The sequence below is a fragment of the Cyphomyrmex costatus genome, unplaced genomic scaffold, assembly GCF_001594065.2.
Source record: "Cyphomyrmex costatus isolate MS0001 unplaced genomic scaffold, Ccosl1.0 scaffold115, whole genome shotgun sequence".
NCBI lineage: Eukaryota > Metazoa > Arthropoda > Insecta > Hymenoptera > Formicidae > Cyphomyrmex > Cyphomyrmex costatus.
The window spans coordinates 40,084-65,231 of NW_017275119.1; the positions used below are offsets into that span (position 1 = coordinate 40,084).

The 25,148-nt window shown below is 29.6% G+C and overlaps 3 protein-coding genes across 4 annotated transcripts; 1 reads left to right on the top strand and 2 right to left on the bottom strand.

Moving 5' to 3' along the window:
• Positions 1-2,270: 2,270 nt before the first annotated feature.
• Positions 2,271-3,433, top strand: Cnep1r2 (CTD nuclear envelope phosphatase 1 regulatory subunit 2). 2 transcript variants are annotated; one of them, XM_018544424.1, is made up of 4 exons: positions 2,271-2,430; positions 2,689-2,760; positions 2,989-3,123; positions 3,201-3,433. In XM_018544424.1, exons 1-4 carry the CDS (start codon positions 2,373-2,375, stop codon positions 3,356-3,358), a joined length of 423 nt encoding a protein of 140 aa, XP_018399926.1. In that variant the 5' UTR covers positions 2,271-2,372; the 3' UTR covers positions 3,359-3,433. The 2 variants fall into 2 exon arrangements, with proteins under 2 accessions (XP_018399926.1, XP_018399934.1); XM_018544432.1 differs by having other exon boundaries at positions 3,046-3,123.
• A 3,785-nt stretch (positions 3,434-7,218) lies between these two features.
• LOC108777500 (regulation of nuclear pre-mRNA domain-containing protein 1B) lies at positions 7,219-10,885 on the bottom strand. Its single transcript, XM_018544415.1, has 5 exons — positions 10,607-10,885; positions 9,379-9,680; positions 9,001-9,132; positions 7,900-8,175; positions 7,219-7,368 (listed from the first exon to the last, which is right to left on the bottom strand). The coding sequence occupies exons 1-5, from the start codon at positions 10,755-10,757 to the stop codon at positions 7,219-7,221; spliced, it is 1,011 nt and encodes a 336-aa protein (XP_018399917.1). The 5' UTR covers positions 10,758-10,885.
• A 2,987-nt stretch (positions 10,886-13,872) lies between these two features.
• Positions 13,873-24,449, bottom strand: LOC108777459 (zinc finger protein 665). Its single transcript, XM_018544371.1, has 12 exons — positions 24,398-24,449; positions 23,345-23,528; positions 23,025-23,234; positions 22,705-22,914; positions 22,386-22,598; positions 15,827-16,036; positions 15,507-15,716; positions 15,187-15,396; positions 14,869-15,078; positions 14,549-14,758; positions 14,231-14,440; positions 13,873-14,098 (listed from the first exon to the last, which is right to left on the bottom strand). Exons 1-12 carry the CDS (start codon positions 24,447-24,449, stop codon positions 13,873-13,875), a joined length of 2,355 nt encoding a protein of 784 aa, XP_018399873.1.
• Positions 24,450-25,148: the final 699 nt, after the last annotated feature.

Consider the following 25,148-nt stretch of genomic DNA (forward strand, 5'->3'; position numbering starts at 1 on the left):
AGATAAAAACTAGGTATATAAAACTATTCTTTTACGAGATATTTTATAGTTTATTGTAACATATATTAACAGAAAATACTAAATATTATGTAAACTGCTGGGTCTTTGATATCTGTACCAATATGTCCCAATCGAAAATCATCAAATGAAAGGAACATCACATTTATGCTGTTCAAAATTTCAACATCTATTCACTGTCTATCCCGTTTTTTATTCGGGTACTCGACTACTATTACGGATACATAAGAAAAGATCCATGATAAATCTGTATATTTCTGATACTGCAACATATTAAAGTAATACAAGGTTTTAATTAGAAATAAATAACAATTAAATGAACCTCTATTTTTCTTTTCCTTCTATTTTTTTTATTCTCACTCTTAAGACAAAAAAATTTAATTTTTAAGTGCAGCTTTGAGAATGCAGCTTTGAGCTTTTTAATACAGTTAATTTGACACACTTTTTAGCATGTTATCATATCTAAAGAAGATTTTTATATTTGTTGGTGAAAATTTAAATTAAAAAAAAAAAAATAAAAAATTTTGAATGTCAAAAAACTTGGCGATGTTATACCAAATATATAAAATTATTTGCTTTTCATTAACATAACGCAAATCTTACAAATTTAAATATTTTGTTCTTGACCTATTCTTAATTCTAACTAATCACTTTTACAATATGTGACGCACATCTTTTGATGTATGTTGCATAATATAATGTCTACCCTAAATTACTCACTCGTAAATCTTTTATTTTTTTACTTAGTCATAATTTCTTATTATTACTTATAAATGGTTGCCATTGGTTGCGTTCAGCAAACTCAATCGTTGCGGAATGGATCCGTGAGTGATTGCTGTTGTTGGACGATCTAAAAAAATACATCAATAGCAATGAGCATTCACGGATCCGCTCCCGCAACAGTTGAGTCTGCTGAACGCGACCATTATTTTCTTTATTTGGTAGCGGCTCCAAGTTTTTTTTATATTAAAGCTAGAGTTTTTAAACAAAGGTTGATAGATCTTTGAATGGGATGACAAAAATATATATGTAAGTACTTTGGTATTATTTTTTAAAAACATTACTTGGGTTGGAATTATAAAGATTCTTGAATGAGAATATATATAAAGTTTCACATATTTAAAAAAAAATATATTACTTTGGTAAAATAGAAAGTATATAAAGTTTGGAATAGGTTTGATATTTATTTAATGTTTTAAAGAGAGCAGTCCATTGTAAATATCCTATCAAACATGGAAATACCTAATGTTATAGAAAACAGAATAATTATAAAAATTATTGTTTTCTATAGACAGTATTCATATATATATTGGCGTAAATAATATTATAAAAGGAATTGAACAATCAGAATATAATAAAGCTTTTAAGGATATCTCTGGTACATGGAGGCACAAAAAGTGTTTATTTAATAGTATCACTTCCTTTAAAAAACATTCATTGTGCTTCAATATTAAGAAACATTTAATTAAAAACATCGTCGACAAAATAATTGTTTAAAATGTACGAAAAGAATTACATTAACTTTACCGATTGCAGAAAAACAAAAAAACTTTTAGCGTTACTATATAAATTTAAAACTGGAAAAGCGAGAAAGAGAGCTACCTGTATTAAAACCAGAACTTGTCAATTGGTGAAAATTAAAGATTAATTTTATTTTTTTTACCTATATTTTACTTATTTGTTTCGTTTTATTAATTATACAATTGCGCGGAAAGAATCGTTTTGCTGAAATTTCTAAAAATTTAGCCAAATACAAATTTGAAAATGACTCGGATCATTATAATTATTTAAAATAATTTAAAGAATGTCTTCGTCTTTTGTAGAATTATCATTGTTTCAGTCTTATATAATTATACTTTTAGATATTATTATGTAATAAAATTTTTTTTTATTTGACCGAATTTTTGAATACTCAGCAAAACCGTTCTTTCCATGTATAAAAAAATAAAACATTAATAATAATAAATAATTTTTGTTATAACAAAGCAATGACATGGTAATGTCCACGTTTTTACCTTATGAGGTTTGGTATACAATTAAATTAAAATAAAGGCCGAAATGTTTATTCTCAATTTCGTATATATATGTATATATATATAGTATTTCGTAAAACAATAAAATTAATGTACGAAAAATTTATTTCGTTGATATATCATCAGTCGAAAAATTTATTAGAAATTGTAGAGATCGCTTTGGTTACTTTGTTCCTCATGGCGCTGCTGTAAATTTTATCTTTACGTGTTGCACTTCATGCACTCGATGCAGTGTTGTTTATTCACCTGTCATCTCTATTCTATCAGATTCTACACCATCTAACACTATCATAGATTTTTTTTCTCTGATCTCTCAAGCAGATGCGTATTCTGATTCTGTTATTAAAAGTTATGTCGTTAGATCAGACAGTATGCGAAGGTAAAGCACATTAATATGGTGATAGATGTCACGTTGTATTTAGGATTAGTTTACAGATAAACAATCTGTCACTGTAGTACCAGTGTGTATCAGTTATCTTCGATTAAATGACTCTTGTCATTTTTAACCATTATTCCGAATCGATGTTCAACAGACAATTTAGTCAAGTTCAATTGGCTTTAATGACATTTGATATAAATGATTGACTCGTTGGTTTTGAGGTTATTTCTGAAGCTGAACTGCTTCTCGCACTTTCAGATCTCAAAGCTTTCGAAAGACGACTCACTGAAGTTATCGCCAGCCTGCAACCAGCTACTACACGATGGAGAAGTACGCTTCTTAAACTCTTTTTCTGTGTGTTTATAATGCCAATGTGTATTCATAAAATGTGCTGTAACATAATAGATAATAATTCTTTAAATTTTTTCTAGTTTTATCATTCTGATAATGTATACTGAACAATTTAGCTTGTTTAGAAGTTTCTTGCTCTCTTATATAATAATTCTTTAATTTGCTGGTTATGACATATAAATGATACATATCTGGATATTCTTACAGTGCTGTTGGGTTTAATGTCTATTTGTACCGCCATTGGTGCTTGGCATTGGTTGACAGATCCTAACACGTCAGCAGTATCCTTCACACAGAGTTTATACAACCATCCATTCTTCACAATGGCTAGTGTAATATTAGGTAAATATGGAAGGACTGTGTATTATACATTTTATACAAGTTGATATGGCAATTGAATTTTGGAAATCATTTTTTAGTGATACTGTTTATGATGGGAGTACACAGGCGAGTAATAGCACCCAGTATTATAACTCAACGAGCCAGAAGTGTGCTTGGTGATTTCAACATGAGTTGTGACGACACTGGAAAATTGATCTTGAAGCCTACGAGACCTCCTCATCCCCATGAGACTTAAAGTGTTTACAGCAATAATAATTATGAATGTTAAATGTGTCTCTTTTTGTGCGCTACAAGATTGTTAAAAAATATGACGAGCTGAGAATTTATAGCTGTATATTTTAAGCCTTATGAGTTCTAGTTAATTATCCATAGTAAATTATATGATCTCTTTTATAGTGCATATAACGTTTATGTATATTGTATATGAATACAATATGAAAGTGTGTTTGAGTATATATAAAATTTTGGAATCACAATTTTCTCTCAAATTTGGATTAATGTTAACCTCTTATCTCATTATATTTTCTTATTTTGATGATTTAAAGGTATTTCGATAAAAAATAGAGCACCGATCATGTAGTTTTCTTTCTCCTAAAAAAAAAACATGAAAGATGAAATATTTATCTTAATTCTTTCATAGTAAAAAAAATGTCACTTTTCATGTTTTTACCTTAGGAAAAAATTACATAATTGTTATCCAGATTATAACTCAGTAGGAAATGAGATTGAAATTTTATATAAATTGCGATTCCAAAAATTTCTGAAAATTTACCTGTAGAGTTGCATAAGATAAAATTTAAAAGATGACAAAGTCTCAGGAGATCATTATTGAGAGATTGGGTAACAAATAGTAAAAAGTAAAGAAGTGGTGACTAAAGTTCTCAAAACTACGATTCCAAAGTCGTACATATATAACGATCAAAACATTTATTCGTAGTAATATTCCGCATTACAATATTCTTTCCGATTTCAGTATGCACAATTATGCAATTTGTCTTTTTAAAATAGTCACATGTACAACATTATAATCTATGCGGACTATCGTTCGTTCGCAGTCAAATATGAGAAGTCTCTTGTCAGTCCTGAAATCGTGCTAGACTACAGTATGTAATATATACAGTAATGATTGCGCGATCTCGGTACTATCTTTAATATATGTTGATGGACAATGATTGCGTATTTGAAAAATATCTTGTAAGATGTTTCTAATAATTGTACAGAGGTTCAATTAGTTCAATGCACAAAGTAAACACTTCAGAAAAATGTGTATATATGTATACACACCTTGTCATGAATTTGGAAAACTTCAACTAGTCTTTCAATTTACAAAATTTCGCGATAATTTTGCCAATGGGTTATAAACTGAGTTTACAAAAGGGGATTGCAAAGTAGATTTCATTCTCAAAAGCGTTTTACGCTTTTCATAACAAGCACATACCAAATTTAATTATATGGACGCCAATTACATGCAGATCTTATGTAGTTCGAAGTAAAGAGATCGCTAATAGGATACAAAATAAATCGTACATATCTTATGGAATATTTCAAGTTTTTTGGACATATATATATATATATATATATGCGTTGCATTATGTTGCAGGAACATTGTTATTTTGTATATATATCTCCTCTTCTGTAACAATTTATTTCATAAAAATGAATTTATGTTAGCCTACTTAGATGCTGTATGTCATTTCGCAAAAAAGATTCAAAAAGAAGTTAGGCAATTCTCGTCATTTAAAGTGTAAAACCGAGAATTATAATATACAATAGATTTTTTTTTACGTTCTTGTTATCCTTGTATTTGTTCGTACTCGCAATAAAAATAGTACCACGTACTCGTAAGAATTTTTTTATCTATATATGTACATGTATAAATAAAAAATTCTCATTTCCTCATAAAAAAAAGACAGTTATTTTCAATATTAACAGCCTCAACAGCCTTCGACTATCGGTATTTGCTCATTTCATATTTTACGCAATATATACGGGGGATTCTCGTTATACATATACACATATATATGTATACATACATACACACATACACATATATATATATATATATATACATATATACAGTGAGTTGCCAAAATATTAGGGACAGTGCAATTTTTCTATTATTTTTATGTCAATATTGCCAGGCTTTACATAGAACTTACAAATAAGATAGAATAACCAGAACAGACATTAAAAATAAAAATATTTCACAGAATTTCATTAAGAGGCACTTGCAAAATCAAAATTAATAGAAAAATCGCACTGTCCCTAATATTTTGGCAACCCACTGTATATGCGGGTATCCCTGAATTTGCGCACATGGATTGCACAATGTAATTGTACGTGCCAGAAGAAATAATTTTTTCTTTTGGTAAAATTGCGCTCAAACAGTATTTTTTTATAAGAGCAATTTTAAGCTAATGAATGCGGGCTCCACGTTACGCATGGATCAGGGTAAGCCTAAGCGTGTACGTTATTATTTTACTACTTTGATAAAGATTTTCTAAAAACTATACATGATATCAAAATCAGACAGGCAAAGACTAATGTTTCTTTTAAAAGAATAAAATCATTTTTCTTTTTAAGCATTTTAATGCTTCAAATACGTTTTAAACCATATTTAAAACATATTGAAACCATCGATTAAGCATATTTTAAACTGTTCAAAACATGTTTACCCTGCTTAACGAAATCCTAACGTGACTAATTGTAAGTTTCCACAGAGGATTAGAACTGAGTCAGAGTACAAGTACTGACTAACCCTGTGGTCGAGTATTCTCTTCTCATTTAACTATAAGAGAGGAATACTCGATTGTAATTAATTAATTTCCGCACTCAAACCTTTGGTGGAAACTTAGTCAGTGAAGCTCGCGAACCCCGATGAAATCACCGTTACCAATAAAATGCGACACATCGATATCTTTATATACTACCACATCAATGTCCTATGCACACATACGTACAAATTTTATAATTAATTATAAAATTATTTATAATTAATTTTAAAATTATTTATAATTAATCTTTCATATTAAGTATTTAAACCTAATTCTAATTACTCAACAATGTTTGTTCATATGATCTCTCTAATCCAAACCAAGATTATTTTATATGTACGAAATATAGCCTATTCTATTATGTGCTCTTATTATTTCCTGTTTTTTGCTGTTCCCCTCTTCGAGGCCATTTTATCGATAATTGTATTTCTTGCTACGTGTTTCTTATTTGTTCCAAAGTTCGTTAACTTTTGTTTCGGGCGACAGAAAAACGGAATAAGAAGCAAAAAGACAAGATGTGAAAAATAATAAATAACACAAAATGGATAACAAAAAGCATATTGTAGAATAGGTTCAAAATTCGTATATAAAGCAAGTATTGTTACGAATTGATGTTAAAAATAAAACTGTAATTTTCCCGTTTTTTTTTAACTATATAGTAGTTTTATAGTATGTATTTATACATAAATTATATATAGAAAAGGATTTTTAAATCTGTAAAGGCAGCTAGAAAAATACCTGTTCGAAAAAATTAGTAAAACAGATTCACTTTAGCATCCCCTTAAAAAAAAAGATCACTGTTTTGAATTATCATTATTTTGAATATAACTTACTTAAAAAGAGAATATTTTCTAATCGATATCGTCGAAAAAACGATTGAAAGTAAAATAGATTAGACAACTCGTGAATAATTTGATACAAGATCATTGTTCATTGTAATCATTGAAAATTTTTAAAACGTTGGAACAATGATTTTGCATAACATGAAGCACACATTCGTTAGCTTAAAATTGCTCTCATTTAAAAAGTACTGTTTGAATTTTACTAAAGGAAAATTACTTTTTCTGGCACATACTATCACATTGTGCAATCCATATTTGCGAATTCTGGATACCCTGTGTGTATGTATGTGAGTGTAGAATTTATCAAATGTTCCATCGTACAAAGTTAAGATTGTAATCGTAGATTTTAATTTTTCGTATCTTGTCGTACAAATCTAATGTACAATGGATCTCTTGACGAATTTTCATCTACATCCGCACAAATCGTAGTGATAAACTATAATAAACGCCACTTGCCCAAGTGCGCTTCCGAGCTATCACTAGTGCATGGAAAACAGATCACCAGCGGAAGGAAGAGGTGCCAGGCCGCCAGTCACGTCGGGCAGTTGCGTTAAATCAGGAAGATTTGAAATGTGAGATTTCACTTCCGACCGTACTGCACACACCTTTTTAAGTTTCTCTTTATAATCCTGTACATAAAAAAAAAAAAACAATAGTTTTGTATAGTATGTTTACTACCAACTTTGGCTATAAGTCAGGCCTGCCCAGTTTTAGATACGGAATTAAAATTCAAAGCCATCGACACAAAGAATTGAATATGAGATTTCGGTAACTGTGTTGATAAGTGTCGCTCAGACATATCAATACTTTACAGTCCCCAAAATTATATCGATTTTTTTGGCGTCGATGGCTTCGCATTTTAGCTACAGAGCTAATTAGACAGACTTGTTATAAATATAAAGGACCCTCAATTTATTAAATCTTTTGAAAAAGGCGATAGTAAAAGCTAAATAAAAATTAAAAAAATATTAAAATTATTATAAAAGTAAATATTTTTCAATAAAACATTTTAATTTATTTTCCACTAGATATAGAAAATCTAGTCATCATTTTGTGGGGGTATTTTATATTATGGCCAAGTAGAGAGACTTTATATTATAGTTGTAAATTTGTGTTATATAGATACAAATATTCAGATAATAAAAAAAAAGTGATCGTACTTCTAAAGTGCTTTGAGCTTGTTGAAGTAATTGCTTTTGTGCCAGAGTGTAATCTCGTAGCATTGACAATAGTCTTCTCCTGTCTTCCATCTCGGCCTGTAATCGACCATTGTAATCAGCGAGAAGAGTCGCGGCTTCATTGACCGCTGCGCTCAATTGATCCGCAGCCGTTCGATCAGCGAGATTTGCGAGCAGCGAAACTTCCGAGACTTCTGGTGGTAAGGACGCGATACGCTCCCTAACACCAGCATCCGAGGACGCAGTGTTTTCCAAATCCTGAAAAGCACAGAAAGCTCCGTTAATCTACAATGACTCTTCTAATAACTTGTCTGTGTATTTCGTAGAACTCTATCGCTACATTTAGTATAATACGCTTTGCCATACAAAGAACAAATATATTTCCCAGCAAGAGATACAAATAATACAGTGTAACACAAGTTATTACATTCTTGTTATTCGCCAATATAAATAAAGATAAAATAATTTACTGTATTACAATATTCTATACACAAAATATAATTTTTCCGAAGAATTTTTTGAACCAATATACATAAAAAAACAATAAATTGATATGAAACAAATATTTGTTTTATTCTACTTGTTGTATCAGCATATATATCTACATAAGTTCAGAAAATTCCTCGAAGAAGAATAGACTTTGTGTTTCTTAAAGAAAGTACTCTGAAATACATAGCATATTGCTACAATGTAATTAATAAAAAAAAATAGTTTAATTGAATTGACCAAAAATTGGCCAATTAAAAAGTTATAAGAGCAACAGAGAAAGAGAAAAAGTAATATTACTTGTACTGCAGCAAAGCATTGATTAATTACTAAATAATCAGCATCCGCTCGATATACTTCAAAAGTGAAGCTTTCGAGAAACAAACAAGAATGCAAACGTATTCTATTTGAGTAACGAAAGAAAATGGCAACACATTTAAACAAAGCATATAAAACGATAGGGTGGATGTCAGAATTGTCAAAGCGTCTGCTGATATGCCTCATGGATTCAACATGTATTTTCACATGAACAAAATATTTTATTGCTAACAATACAAATTCCTTATCATGATTGTTGTTTGTATAATTGATATTAACCATTAAGGCCTTGATGAGTTCCTCAGTTTCTGGTGGATCGCCGCCGGGAGTCCTTGGACTCAATGTTACATGAAGTTCTTTGGTTCCGTCTACTTCTATTTCGGTCTCTGACTTTTTCCTATCCTTCTCTTTCTGTAAAGTATAACAAACATATGTAGACTTCATACATTTTGTTTATCACACTTAATTTAGTTTGAAAACAAATCAAAAATAAAAAAATTTGATATATAAACGTTAAATATATTGTTACACAATTTTTTTTCACATAAATTTTGTTGCTTTCATATTACTTCATCTTCAATATATACTTACATTATTTTCAAACTGAAGTATTTAATTATATATTAGGAGCTCTAGATATGATTTAAGGATACGTACTTTTATTTTTTCTACTTCAATTTTTGCTTTCTTTTTGGGCGGTGGTGCAGAATCCTTCTCGGATTCTGCAAAAGCTGTTTTAAATTCAGTTATCTGTGCCTTGTCATAAACTCCTCTCTCTTCCCAAATCTGTAGTAACCTATTTAACCGCTCCCTTGTTTTCTCATCAAAACCCTTCATATGCTCGAAGGCTTTGGGCAAGACCGTCTCGAATTCCTTCCCAAACTCTGGTCCTTTTTTTTTACTATTTTGGATGACATCATTTGCCAAATACATAAATGTCAACTTGCGATTGCCTTTCACTGTAAAAATGTATATGAAATATTTAAATTTGTGCCAATAACTTTTGTATAAAAGATTAAATAGAAAAATTATAATAGTCCAAATGATAATTATATATAAAGATTATATAAATATTTCTATTACTATAATATATTAATTCATTTTAACTATTTAACTGAATGCTTTAAAGTATTCTAACTATTTGCTTATTTGTCTCATAATACATTCAAATATTATCACTACCAAATTATTATGTACTTCTGTAATAATCAATTAAGCATATGTCTTGTTGTAATTTTTACTTGATCGAAAGATGGCAGCATTAAATATATTTAAAAAATGCTATTTCATATTTACATATGGAAATTGGACAAGTAAATGGTATTTCTTTTTTTAATACATTCATCTTTTATATCTTGTGTCCATTTCTATTATGCAAATTAACTTAAATTTCAATTTAATATATTCTTTATCTCCTGCTAGTTCTAAGAATTAGAAAAAAATAAAGGAGTAAATTAAACCAAGATTAAGTTAACCTGTATTGATAGACAATATCTGTCCAAACAATATAACTGTGGTTTATGAAAAGCTGGTTTCAATGGTTGAACAGATATTTATTTTGGTAAATGTTGCAAAACATTATAAATTATTCCTTTAAAATAAGGGAAGAATTATAAAACATGTTGCTCATTGAATTTCAGTACTTACTTAAGTATTAATGGTTAGAATTGCAACAATTCACGGCTCGTGAATTCTGTATATCGTATCGCTATCATACTTAACTAATTGATTTAAATTGATTTGTAATTAAAAAATTTTTAGAAATGACGCTCGCCTGAGATAATGTGCGTCGCGGCATGTTCTACCGCATCGTCAAGCTCAGGATAACGTTTCGATCTGACGGATATATAGAACAATTGAGAACATTCCCGTAAGTCGCTCGTACCTTTGCACATTTCCTTGTACCAAATCTTCACGATGGTTGGGTGGTGTTTTCTGTGATGTATCAGCCAGAGTGAGAGCGTTTGGATGCTCTGTTGCGATGGGTTCAGGTCCATCAATCGTTTCACCAAGGCGCTCTCCGTGAATCCTGTCATGGTGCATCGGCTGTTATCAGTGGTTTTGTCAACGACGCCTTCGGTCAAAGCCTTGATTAGGGACACGATCGCGTCTAGCTTCCAATGTCGTTAGATATCCGCACGCGTATACAAGTGCGGACAGTGCTGCAGACCAGACAACAGCTGAATCAAGAGCAAACGCATTTTGCGCAGACGCAGTCTGCAAAATGTCTTCTGCTATTAACGCCACCGGCGAAGAATCGCAGAACTAATGCATTCTTACACTGCTTTGTGTTTGTCGGTAAGTATGATATTCGATAATTATATTGAAATTGGTCATCGAAATTTTAAAAATATAATAATGTTCATCTCTAAATTTCGTGACATAATTGTGATGCTGGACCCGCCTGTATTATCGATACAACTAGCGTTTTTGACGTTTTCGTTCCTGTTTAATTTCTTCATAAGAGTTTCGCAGAATAAAAATTCCTTCTACACGATTTAAATATTTAAGTTAATGTACCTACCTCTGGTATGTATGTATGTACGTGCATGTATTTTTTGTGTCCAAAGCTGGAAAAAGTATGAAATTACAGATTTCTTTATCCATTTAACCTACAGCGAAAAACGCTAGTTTTATCGGTGATAATTGAAGAACGATGACATTATTGACAATTAATAAATTTGAAACTAATATTTCGACAATATATTATATGTTCTCATATAGGTACCTAAAAAATCCTGATTTTATCTTAAAACTCTAGAAACGAAACGATAGTATCTACTGTTTTCTATATTTACAGAATTGTGATTGTTTTGATTTTATTTGGTAACAAAGGCCTTACCATGAACAAAAAATTGACATATTTATAAGTAATTTATAAAAACGTAAAAATAAAATATAAAATCTAAGATCATACATATTTATACTTTATTTAAAATCTTCTTATTCCATTCCTAATATTATATATACTTTTCTATTCCAATATTCCAATATTTAATACGATTAAATAAATTTTTTGTAAGCTTTGTCTTCAAGCTCAATTGCTGAAAACATGGTTTCACGTATTTTTCATGTAGGAGTAGTTATCCAAAGATTTGGATAACCATGCATTCTAAAAAAAAGTCATGTTACATATGGTTACATAAAAATTGTTTAATTCAGCTATATAATTTGAGAAACCATACGTCAATATAAGTTCCTTTTCTTTTAATTATACAATTATGCTTTCTGAAGTTCTATCCACATATACATTGTTACACGATGCATGGTAATTATTTGTAATAGCACATAATTTTTTAATCACCTGACTTCAAAGATAGCATAATGATTTTGAACAACCCGTTAATTTATTAACATTAATTACATGATGACGTCATGTAACTCTGTCGTGTTCCTTTTTTGGTAAGTATATCTATAATTAAATATCGAAGAAAAGAACAAATAATGATTACAGTGATATACGCGCGAGAATTGTACCTATATTTAAGATCATACAGTCGCGATGTTAATATTCATTATTTTTAATTCATAATGTAATCATTCATTACGTTATCATTCATTATTTGTAGATTCAGTACGGTACGCTCGCATTCATTTTTTCCCATTGATAGAAAACTGTCGACTGTGTGTGTGTGTGTGTGTGTGTGTGTGTGTGTGGGCGCGCGCGCGAATGTAAATGGCGCAGAATTACTCGGAAGAAACGAATACACATATACTCAGCCTAACGCAATTTATTGCTATCCAACAATACATAAAATAGATTAACAAAAATGTTTATGAAAATTTCATTATTCTAACGATTTCATTTAGTCAAATTTTGACACCGTTTACTCCATCAAAGAATTTTTTTAATATTAGTGTAATTTATGCATTGAAAAGGACCTGGACTAAGGTCAAAACGTAAGCAATTTTATGTAACTAAATAAATTTTATTACACACTTTCAATCTGTGTTAGCTCGCAACGACCATTTATTTTAATATTTTATTTATATATTATGATTTAATTCAACAGAGCCTCCTATATTTATTGTTTAAATGTGTTATTATGACATAAAAAAATACAAATAAAAATGGATAAGTATATTATAATTGATTTCATAATTTTTTTAATTAATGAATAATTTCGGTTGAAGACAAAAATTCTGATTTCCTTTAACGTTCATTGACGTGATTTTTCCTTCACAAACGAGAAAGTGTTATTTTTATCGACATACTTACAGATTTGTCACTGTTTTGTCTGATAATAAAGATTTTAATGCAAACAAGAAATTAACATATTTTTAATTAATGTGTAGTTGCATAAACACGAAGACGTTTAAATAAAAAAGAATTGAAAAACAATAATATTAAGTATATAATAGAAAGCTCTCTATATGTATAAAACGACAAAGACAAATAAAGTGATTTCGACGATGTCAGATAACGTAATTTATTATCTATTAGTACCTACACGTTATCTAACATCGACAAAATCACTTACTCTGTAACACTTCGTTTGCAAACTTGCTCACATTTCTAAATTTAACGATTTTATGTCTATGATGAGTCTTTCAACTCTGTTCTCCCTTATTGTTCATAGATTTTTAAAATTTTATCTGATAAGACTATGTCCGTTTCCTATTCATGGACATTTAACATTTTACCATTTTAATTGACTATTCTAATTTATGTACTCGCAACTGTAAAGGATATGAGGACTTCGTTACCGAACAATTTTGTAGATTTCAAATAGTTTCATAATTATAATAATTTACTGTGATATTGATAATGATTCGATCGGCGTCACATTTGTTGTAATTTCTTTATTGTGTTGATAAATAAGTTTCTTTGTTACACAACTGGCTGTTAACTCTTCATTTGTCGTTTGTGATAATATTAAAGGTTATACCTTGCAAGGATGTTGTCATTGAAGCACATATTTTTGTGCTTCTAGTCCACATGATAACCAAGTACCATTTGGTATGGGAATTCTTTTCACATTCATTATATAGATTCGTAACAACGTTAATTATTTTAATGAAACAGAAATTTGTGCTGTTTTAGAGATCGAATGTGTCTATAAAGTTACCATTCAATATGTCATTTGTTACAATATAATGTAAGTATACATATAGGATGAATTACCAAATAATTCCATTTAATCTTGATATTCAAGAATGTACCCACCTAAACATATCTCCACAAAACTCACAATGATAAGGTTTTTCGCCTATATGAGTTCTCTCATGAATATGCAAATGCGCTTTGCTCTTAAATTCGTTATTACACGTTCCGCATTTGTATGATACACCTCCAGTATATAAATCGTTATTACACTTGGAACGTTCAACATTGCCATGCTTTCTAGTCACGTGTTTTTTTAGGTTCCATTTGTCACTGCAATGCGACCATTGCGATAATTATTATTTTTACCAGTTAACTTATTCTTTGATGTTGTGTTGCGTGTGTGTGTGTATGTGTGATTTACCAAATTATTTTCCTAACTCTTAAAGTCGGTTAAATACTCACCCACATTTATATTTACAAAACTTGCATTGATAAGGTTTTTCGCCTTTATGAGTTCTCTCATGTCTTTGGAATTTCCATTTGCACTTAAACTCTTTATTACACGTTCCGCATTTGTAGGATACACCTCCAGTATATAGATCCCTATTAGCCTTGAAACGTTCATCAGTGTTATGCTTTAGCACCACGTGCGATCTTAGATTACCTATGAACCTGCAAAACGACCGTAGCAACGTTTATTTTTTTTTCAATTAATTTAATTTTGATATTGAATTGCCAAATAATTACTTTAAATCTTGTTCTTCACTGAAATATACTCACCTAAATTTATGTTTACAAAATTCGCATTCATAAGGTTTTTCGTCTTCATGAATTTTCTTATGATTAAGGAAATGCGCTTTGTTCTTAAACTCTTTATTACACGTTTCGCATTTGTATGATTTACCTCTAACATACAGATGCTTATTAGACTTGAAACGTTCATCATTGGCATGCAGTGCCACCATGTGCGTTGATAGGTTATCTTTGGTCCTGCAAAACGACCGTTACTATTTTTATTACATTTACCATTTAATTTAATCTTAGATAGTGGATTACCAAAGTATTTCTCTATAACCCTTGTAGTTCACTGAAATACTCACCTAAATTTATGTTTACAAAATTCGCATGGATAAGGTCTTTCGTCTTCATGAATTTTCTTATGATTAAGGAAATGCGTTTTGTCCTTAAACATTTTCTTACATGTTCCGCATTGGTATGTTACACCTCCGGTATATAGATCCTTATTAGCCTTGAAACGTTCATCAGTGTTATGCTTTAGCACCACGTGCGATCTTAGATTACCTATGAACCTGCAAAACGACCGTAGCAACGTTTATTTTTTTTTCAATTAATTTAATTTTGATATTAAATTGCCAAATAATTACTTTAAATCTTGTTCTTCACTGAAATATACTCACCTAAATTTATGTTTACAAAATTCGCATTCATAAGGTTTTTCGTCTTCATGAATTTTCTTATGATTAATTAAATGCGCTTTGTTCTTAAACTCTTTATTACACGTTTCGCATTTGTATGATTTACCTCTAACATACAGATGCTTATTAGACTTGAAACGTTCATCATTGGCATGCAGTGCCACCATGTGCGTTGATAGGTTATCTTTGGTCCTGCAAAACGACCGTTACTATTTTTATTATATTTACCATTTAATTTAATCTTAGATAGTGGATTACCAAAGTATTTCTCTATAACTCTTGTAGTTCACTGAAATGCTCACCTAAATTCATTTTCACAAAGTTCGCATTGATAAGGTTTTTCTCCTGTATGAGTTCTTTCATGCCTATTAAAAGCCGTTTTGTTCTTAAACTGTTTATTACACGTTCCGCATTTGTATGATACACCTCCAGTATATAGATCCTTATTAGACTTGAAACGTTCATCATCGGCATGCATTGCCACAATGTGCGATGTTAGGGTATCTTTGATCCTGCAAACCGACAGTAACAATTTTTATTACATTTAACAGTTAATTTAATCAATGATATAGAATTACCAAAAAATTTCCCTAAATCTTGATGTTAAAACTTAAATACTCACCTAAATTTACGTTCACAAAAATCGCATTCATAAGGTTTTTCTCCTGTATGAGTTCTTTCATGCCTATTAAAAGCCGTTTTGTTCTTAAACTGTTTATTACACGTTCCGCATTTGTATGATACACCTCCAGTATATAGATCCTTATTAGACTTGAAACGTTCATCATCGGCATGCATTGCCACAATGTGCGATATTAGGATACCTTTGATCCTGCAAACCGACAGTAACAATTTTTATTACATTTAACAGTTAATTTAATCACTGATATAGAATTACCAAAGAATTTCCCTAAATCTTGATGTTAAAACTTAAATACTCACCTAAATTTACGTTCACAAAAATCGCATTCATAAGGTTTTTCGTCATTAATTGAAAGCTGCGTCAAGTATAATTAGTTATAAATACTTAGTTTTAGTTACAAGTATTTAAAATTATAAAGTTACCTCTCTGACGTTGGATGGTTGTTAGATTTATTTAATAACTTTTATGATTTAATAATTTTTTTTTATGATTTAATAACTTTTATTATTTGATGACTTAATAACTCTTATTTAATAATTAAAACTTAGATGTATATATATATATATATATATATATATTTTTCGAGAACCGACAGGACATTTTGCATAATTTAAGAAGTCGAATAATCTGCGGAGAGATGTTCTTTAGGAAAGTTAAATAACCTGTATTTTCTGTTTTTCCTTAAAGAAAATAGTCTAACCGTGGTATTAACTTAAGTTACAAAATATACAGAAATTGAAATTATATTACACAAGCTTCATGGTTCGCTCTATCAAAAAATAAAAATTAAACGTTGACGTATTAATTTTCTAAAAAAAACACGTTGATATAAGCAGTATTAGAGACTTTACAGCAGAATTGCCAATTTTCGTAAGAAATGTCAGTAAACAAACCTGCATGAACGCTCGCGCGCGCGCGAACGCACGCACGCACGCACGCACACACACACACACACACACACACACACGCACGCACGCACGCACGCACGCACGCAAGTAAAAATATCGCTGCTGCTAGGTTAATACGGACACGTATTTCAATTTCTGTAAATAGCATTTTAGTAATTTCTGTTACTTGATATCTGAAAAATTATAAGGGAACAGAAGGGGAATAAAAAATATAACCGGTGATAAGGTATCCGCTGCTTAATACGTATATAATTCAGCGATGTGTAGTCGGTGATAAATCATTTGAGCTATGGATACATAAGTACATATATACATATTTGTTGGCTAGAGTACCAGCAAAGTCTGTTCAGCAAACTCAACAGTTAAGTGAGAGCTAATATTGGTGTATACTTTTAGATGATTCAATCAGATTATTAGAATTAAAAGTACACAACAATAGTATTTAGTGCTCTTTCAAAGAATGAGTCTGCTGAACGCAGTTTATAATTTTCATCCGTACTTTGTCGAAAAAGAGATATTATATCAATGTCGCATTACTTTTATCAAGATTTTTGAATAGTGGTCATATTGCAGCCGTTACGTTTTACACAAGAAACAGCTTTGCAACTGACATATTCTTTAACATCATTTCATAAAATTCAAATCCAAAGAAACATAAGGACATACGTGCTAGTCATACGTGGCCTGTTACACGGATTCAATTCTAATTATTCTACTAAACACAGTTAATATTAAATCATTTTATTTACATTGCTTTGGCAATTTTTCGAGAGAAGCATTTGTTCCAAATTAGTATGATGTGTGTAATTATATAGCGATTTGCAATCATAATGATATGTGTAAAATTATTGTGGTAAATATTATTAAAGTTAAACTTTACACACATTATTATGTCGAAAGATTAATGCGACAAGCTATACAGGTAACCCTTAAATTATTATTTTTATTAAAGAATTAATACTTGTACCAGTTAAAAATTTCATGAAATTTACAAAATTTATTCAGTTATTTATTACACGCCAAATAAAATTCGAAAGCAGAGAATTGTATTATTTTATTCGTTACAAATGTATAATATCTTCTAATAGATACAAAATTTTAAAAAATTGCCACAAATACAATCATTATTGGACATTATCTTGGAAGTATATTATCGTAATACAGACATTAAAAAACAATGCTAAAACATATTTTCCAATTCAGTTCCAAATTGTTAATTAATAAATATAAAACCTAAGATCAGTACATACATATTTATACTTTATTAAAAATCTTCTTTTTCCATTCCTAGTATTATATGTTCTTCTATTCCAATATTCAAATATTTATATTTTATTGTACGCTTCGTCTTTACGCTCAATCGCTGAAAACATCGTTTCACCTTTTTACTCCTACATAGGAGAGTAAAGACTTTGATAACCATTTCAAAAAAATTACGTTACAATGTTACATAAAAATTGTTTAATTCAGCTACATTATTTGAAAAACTATACGTCAATAAGTTGCTTTTCTTTTAATTATATAATTCTGCTTTCTGAAGTTCTATTCACACATGCAGTTACATGATGCATGTTAATTATTTGTAATACCAAATAGTTTTTTAATCACGTGATTTCAAAGATAGTTTAATGATTTTGAATAACCTGTTACGTGTAATTTATCAACATTAATTACATGATATCGTCTTGTAACACATTTACGTTACCCTTTTGGAAACTATCTAGATTTAAGATCTATCAAAATATCGAAGAAGAGCACAAATAATACTTAGAGCGGTATACGTGCGAGTACTTTACATATTTTTAAGAGAGTACAGTCGAGATAATATCACTCAATATTTAATCCCTTCGTGAATTCGGTTACGATACCATCACATTCAATTTCCCCCATTGATGAAAAATTCAAAATTGTTATCTGCACATGTAAATTGCCGGAAGCGCACTGAGAAGAGACGAATACAGATATACTCAGCCTAACGTAACTCATTGTTATCTAATAATTCATAAAATGGACTAACAAATGTTCATGAAAATTGAATCCTTCCCATGATTGTATCTATTCTTTTCTTAACAATTAGTCAAAACTTTAAAAATTGTAATAGAATTTTTAGTAAACCTAGTTTCACGTTTCATCATTGCAATCTCGTTTCTAATTAACATACCGAAATTAGTTCGAGCCCTACAAAGAAAATCACAAAATTTTCATGAAATTTGTATACATGACACACATAAAAGTACAGCTTTTAAATGCTCACGTCCTAACACTGAAACGTCAGTGTCACTGTAGTTGTAAAAGCGTGACAACGTCTTTTAGTACAATGTATAGCTTCAGTTTCAAGAAAGTCAAACAGCCTTTAATTTTCGAGGGTGTATTACATTTAATAAAGCGAGAACATAATGAAAGTATAAAATACAATACATTAAAGATATTTATAGAAATAAGCAGCGAGAGTTGGAATGTTTCGTAACTTAAACATTTTATCAAAAATACACGTCAATCCCTATAGGCGCAAAATGATCCTAGAATGACAAATAAACATAATTATCGTTTAAAATAATAAAATTATTATAAATCATTTCCATAATAATTTATATTTTTTAATATTATGAGATTGTTTTCTATGTATAATATACGTCAATTTAATATTCTTCGTACTTTTTCCTTACAAAATATAATTATAGCATGCATTACTGTAATCTTCTTTGTATGATTGCAATTTGTATCTACAATGCAATAACAAAAAATATATATAGTATATTCAAATAATAAGAATATTCAATATATGGATATATAATATTATCGAACTTAGACATACAATCAATTAATGGTGCACCCATGCATACATCCATTAATGGTGCAACCATATACGATTATAAAATTTTAGCGAATGAAATTTTTCCTAATAGGATACAATTGAATTTCTAAAATATGCGGAATATATCCTGAATAAACAATTCGGTTCGAAATCGATTTATTTTTAAATCAGTTTGACGTCATAGTTTGCAGATATTTTTTAAATAAATCTTTGAAAAAAGATTGATTACGATGATTAAGCGTTGATAAAATATCATTTCTCTTTGCAAGTTAATAGAAAATATGCTCGATATGACATTAAAAAGAGATGACAGATCAAGCAATATCCATTTGACTTCGTCTCACAGGTGACAAAATATTCTTCTAAGAAATAATATGCGCTCCTAAGTATGCTATATTATACTACATAAATTAGAGTACTTCGTACAAAAATTATATCCACTGGAAATCTCCTACCTATGGGACGGTATCTCGTATAAATATTATATTTGTATTCTCAACTTCTTTCAACGTTGTTTCGTATTATTCTTCCTAAGAGTAATTATAATTGTATTTGATTCTTTTTATAACGTTATTCATCGCAGTTCGTTTCTATGACATAGTTGCAATATGCGATTCTAAAAAATAAATAATTCATCCTATAGAGTCTATGCAACTTAGACGTGAAAACTTTGGTAACGATTAAAAATCGAAAACTACGAAAAATACTTGTAGGAATACCATTGGTTTCCCTTAGCTTGGAGAATGTCGCTAAAGAAGAAGAATGTTACAAAGAGTGGAATAACAATGTTTTTACATTTTTATGATTTTTCTAAAACGCAGCAAAGACGAATATATTTTTATGAGACCTTCTTTCATAGTTTATCGATATTCTACACACTCCCAGAAGCTTCGACACTTTAGTTCTGAACACTCTAAATGTTAAACTACTTGTATAATATATTACATTTTTACATCATAATGTTATTATTACATATAATATATAAAATACCAATGAGAGCCAGACACTAGATGTATGTGTGTAGTAAAATTCTTTTTTTATATTAAAACTTGAACGTTTCGATCGCGAACACGATCCTTTCCAATACAATTTGTCCTTATATAAAATCTAATGTACATGAGAAGTTATACATGAGATGTTGTACATTGCAAATAAATCTCTACAATGTATGTAACGACATCAACTTCTCATGTACATTAGATTTTATATAAGGACAAATTGTATGAAAGGGATCGTATTGACGATCGAAACGTCTAAGTATTAATACAATAAAGAATTTTACAACACAAATACATTCAGTGTCTGGCACTTATTAGCAGTTTATATATTACGATTTAGTTCAACAGAGCCTCCTATATTTATTTTTTAATTGTGTTATTATGACGTAAACAAATAGAAACAAAAAAGGATAAGAATATTATAATGGTTTTCATAATTCTCTTTTATGAATGAATAATTTCCGTTGAAGACACAAAATTCTGACTTCCTATAATGTTCATTGACGTGATTTTCTTTGAAGTTTCGTTTTACAAACGAGAAAGTGTTATTTTTATTGACATATTTACAGATTTGTGACTGTTTGGATCTGATAACGAAGATTTTAATGTAAACAGAAAATTAATATATTTTTAATTAATGTGTAGATGCATAAACGCGAAGACGTATAAGTGAGAAATAATTGAAAAACAGTAATATTAAGTATTATATATAATAAAAAGCTCTATATGTATAAAACGACAAAGCAAATAAAGTGATTTCGACGATGTCAGATAACGTAATTTTTATTATCTATTAGTACCTATACGTTATCTAACATCGACAAAATCACTTGCTCTGTAACACTTCGTTTGCAAACTTGCTCACATTTCTAACGATTTTATGTCTATGATGAGTCTTTCAACTCTGTTCTCTCTTATTATTCATAGATTTTTAAAATTTTATCTAATAAGACTATGTCCGTTTCCTATTCATGGACATTTAGCATTTTACCATTTTAATTGACTATTCTAATTTATGTACTCGCAACTGTAAAGGATATGAAAACTGCGTTACCGAAAAATTTTGTAGATTACAAATAGTTTCATAATTATAATTTACTGTGACATTGATAATGTTTCGATCGGCGTCACATTTGTTGTAATTTCTTTATTGCGTTGAAAAATAAAAAAGTTTCTTTGTTACACAACTGTTTGTTAATCCTTCATTTGTCATTTGTGATAATATTAAAGGACATACCTTGTAAGGATGTTGTCTTTTATTTTTGTGCTTCCAGGCCACATGATAACCAAGTAGCATTTAGCATGGAAATTCTTTGCACATTCATTAAATTCGCAATAACGTTAATTAATGAAACAGAAATTTGTGCTGTTTTAGAGATCGAATGTGTCTATAAAGTTACCATTCAATATGTCATTTGTTACAATATAATGTAAGTATATAGGACGAATTACCAAATAATTCCATTTAATCTTGATATTCAAGAATGTACCCACCTAAACATATCTCCACAAAACTCACAATGATAAGGTTTTCCGCCTATATGAGTTCTCTCATGAATATGCAAATGCGCTTTGTTCTTAAACTTTTTATTACATGTTCCACATTTGTATGATACACCTTCAGTATATAAATCGTTATTATACTTGGAACGTTCAGCATTGCCATGCTTTTTAGCCACGTGTATTTTTAGGTTACTTTTGGAACTGTAAAACGATGGTTACAACTTTTATTGCATTTACCAGTTATAGTAATTTAATCATTGATATTGAATTACCGAAGAATTTTCGTAGTTCCCGTTATTCATTTAAATACTCACCTACATTTATATTCTGCACATAACTTGCATTGATAAGGTTTTTCACCATTATGAATTCTTTCATGGTTACGAAAATGCGTTTTGTCCTTAAATATTTTCTTACATGTTCCGCATTGGTATGTTACACCTCCGGTATATAGATCCTTATTAGCCTTGAAACATTCATCAGTGTTATGCTTTAGCACCACGTGCGATCTTAGATTACTTATGAACCTGCAAAACGACCGTAGCAACGTTTATTTTTTTTTCAATTAATTTAATTTTGATATTGAATTGCCAAATAATTACTTTAAATCTTGTTCTTCACTGAAATACTCACCTAAATTTATGTTTACAAAATTCGCATTCATAAGGTTTTTCGTCTTCATGAATTTTCTTATGATTAAGGAAATACGCTTTGTTCTTAAACTCTTTATTACATGTTCCGCATTTGTATGATACACCTCCAGTATATAGATCCTTATTAGACTTGAAACGTTCATCATCGGCATGCATTGCCACAATGTGCGATGTTAGGGTATATTTGATCCTGCAAACCGACAGTAACAATTTTTATTACATTTAACAGTCAATTTAATCAATGATATTGAATTACCAAAGAATTTCCCTAAATCTTGATGTTAAAACTTAAATACTCACCTAAATTTACGTTTACAAAAATCGCATTCATAAGGTTTTTCGTCATTATGAATTCTCTCATGAATATGCAAATTCTTTTTATTCTTAAACTCTTTATTACACGTTTCGCATTTGTATGATATTCCTCTAACATACAAATGCTTATTAGACTTGAAACGTTCATCATCGGCATGCATTGACACCATGTGCGATGTTAGGTTACTTTTGATCCTGCAAAACGACCGTTACTATTTTTATTACATTTACCATTTAATTTAATCATAGATAGTGAATTACTAAAATATTTCTCTATAACTCTTGTAGTTCACTTAAATTCTCACCTAGATTTATATCGACAAAGTTCGCATTGATAAGGTTTTTCGTCATTATGAATTCTCTCATGAATACGCAAATCACATTTCTTCTTAAACCCTTTATCACAAGTTCCGCATACGTGTGGTCTAATTTCAATTTGTACGTCTCTATTATTTCCAATTAAAGTTGTCGGGGCGTCAGTTCGCTTATCTTAATATAAGCAGTTGTTATGAAATAAGCACATGAAAACGGTATCATAATTCACATAATTTATATAATACTCTATTCAACAAAATTAAAGAGTCACCTGCAAGAACAGGCAAACTTCGAAAAAGATTCATTTCGTTAAAGATCATTCTACCGAAATGCTTAAAATACCGTTTTAAATCTTGTAATCTCTACCGACTTAAAAAAATATCTTGCTGATATTTCATGAAGTTATAGTATCATAAATAATCATCAAATCTTAAAGTTTTATACGAAATTTGTAAAATTTCACGGTGCGAAATGATAATTATGCACAAATGTGTTTCAAGGCTTCCGAAAGATAGAATCGCTTTTTAAGTAATTTTCTTTTTCGTCGACCTCTGTACGATTTTTTTCACCGATTTATTCAATGTTGTAGCAAAATGTTCATTTTTACGTACAATAATTCTGAGAAATAATCAGCGTCCAATAATTCAGAGAAAGAAAATAGTACGGAGCACGAATGAAACAAAATTTAGATACCAAGATTTATCCTTTCAAATGCTTTTAAACCACATCAGTGCACATTTCTAAATCGCGACGTAAAATTTTCGCTAATTTCGTTAAAAATATTGAAATGTGTTCACCTTCTTGTTTGTTTATGTAATTTTATATAATGTCGTTTGAAATAAAAGTCTGAAGAACCGATCAGAGCTTTAAATTGTTTTTCTGAAAATCTCGATACGATGATTATTGACAAAATTATTCAACATCAAATTTTTTAAATCTTTTTATGATGTAATATTTAATGTATTAATTTTGTTGATCAAATTTTAATGCACAAACGTATTAATAAAACTAAGAATTATTTTTAGGGACTATATATTTCTTACCGCGCTGTTGTCCATCTTTTGTGTCGTTATTCGTTTCTTCATTTTGATTCATCTTTTCAGTATCAACTCTCAAATACAGGGGTATTTTTCAATTCACTTTACTGTAACGTTCTTTATATTACTTTCGTAGTTTACACGTTCTAAATATAATTAGTCACATTTATGTTCATACTTTTCCTAAATTATAAGAAACCCTAAAAAACAGTAGCAATTTTAAATAAAATAAAATTATAATAAACTGATAGCTGTCACGAAAAGTAATAAGATAGTAACAAAAAGCTGTGTCAAATAAATTTAAAATTACGATTTTTTTTCAAATAGATTTAGTTATAAATACTTAATGCTAGTTAAAAATTTTTAAACCTATAAAGTCTCTTCTTTGACGTTGGATATAGTTATTTGATTTATTTAATGACTTTTATTTTTTATATAAAGATTTAATAACTTTTATTCAGGAATTAAGATTTAGATGTGCAGATTAATACCAAATGATACGTTTAAATTTGAAATTGTTTGCTGATGAATAAGCACGTCAATGTCTTGGGAACGACTGATCCAAGGTCTTCTACGGATACCTATATTATATGTTTTCAAATACGTACAGATATACACGTATGTATACTTATAATTCTTTCGAGAACCGACAGGACATTTTGCATTATAGTTTCAGACATGGAATAAACTGCGGAGAGATGTTCTTTAGGAAAGTTAAACGACCCGTATTTTCTGTTTCTCCTTAAAGGAAATTGTC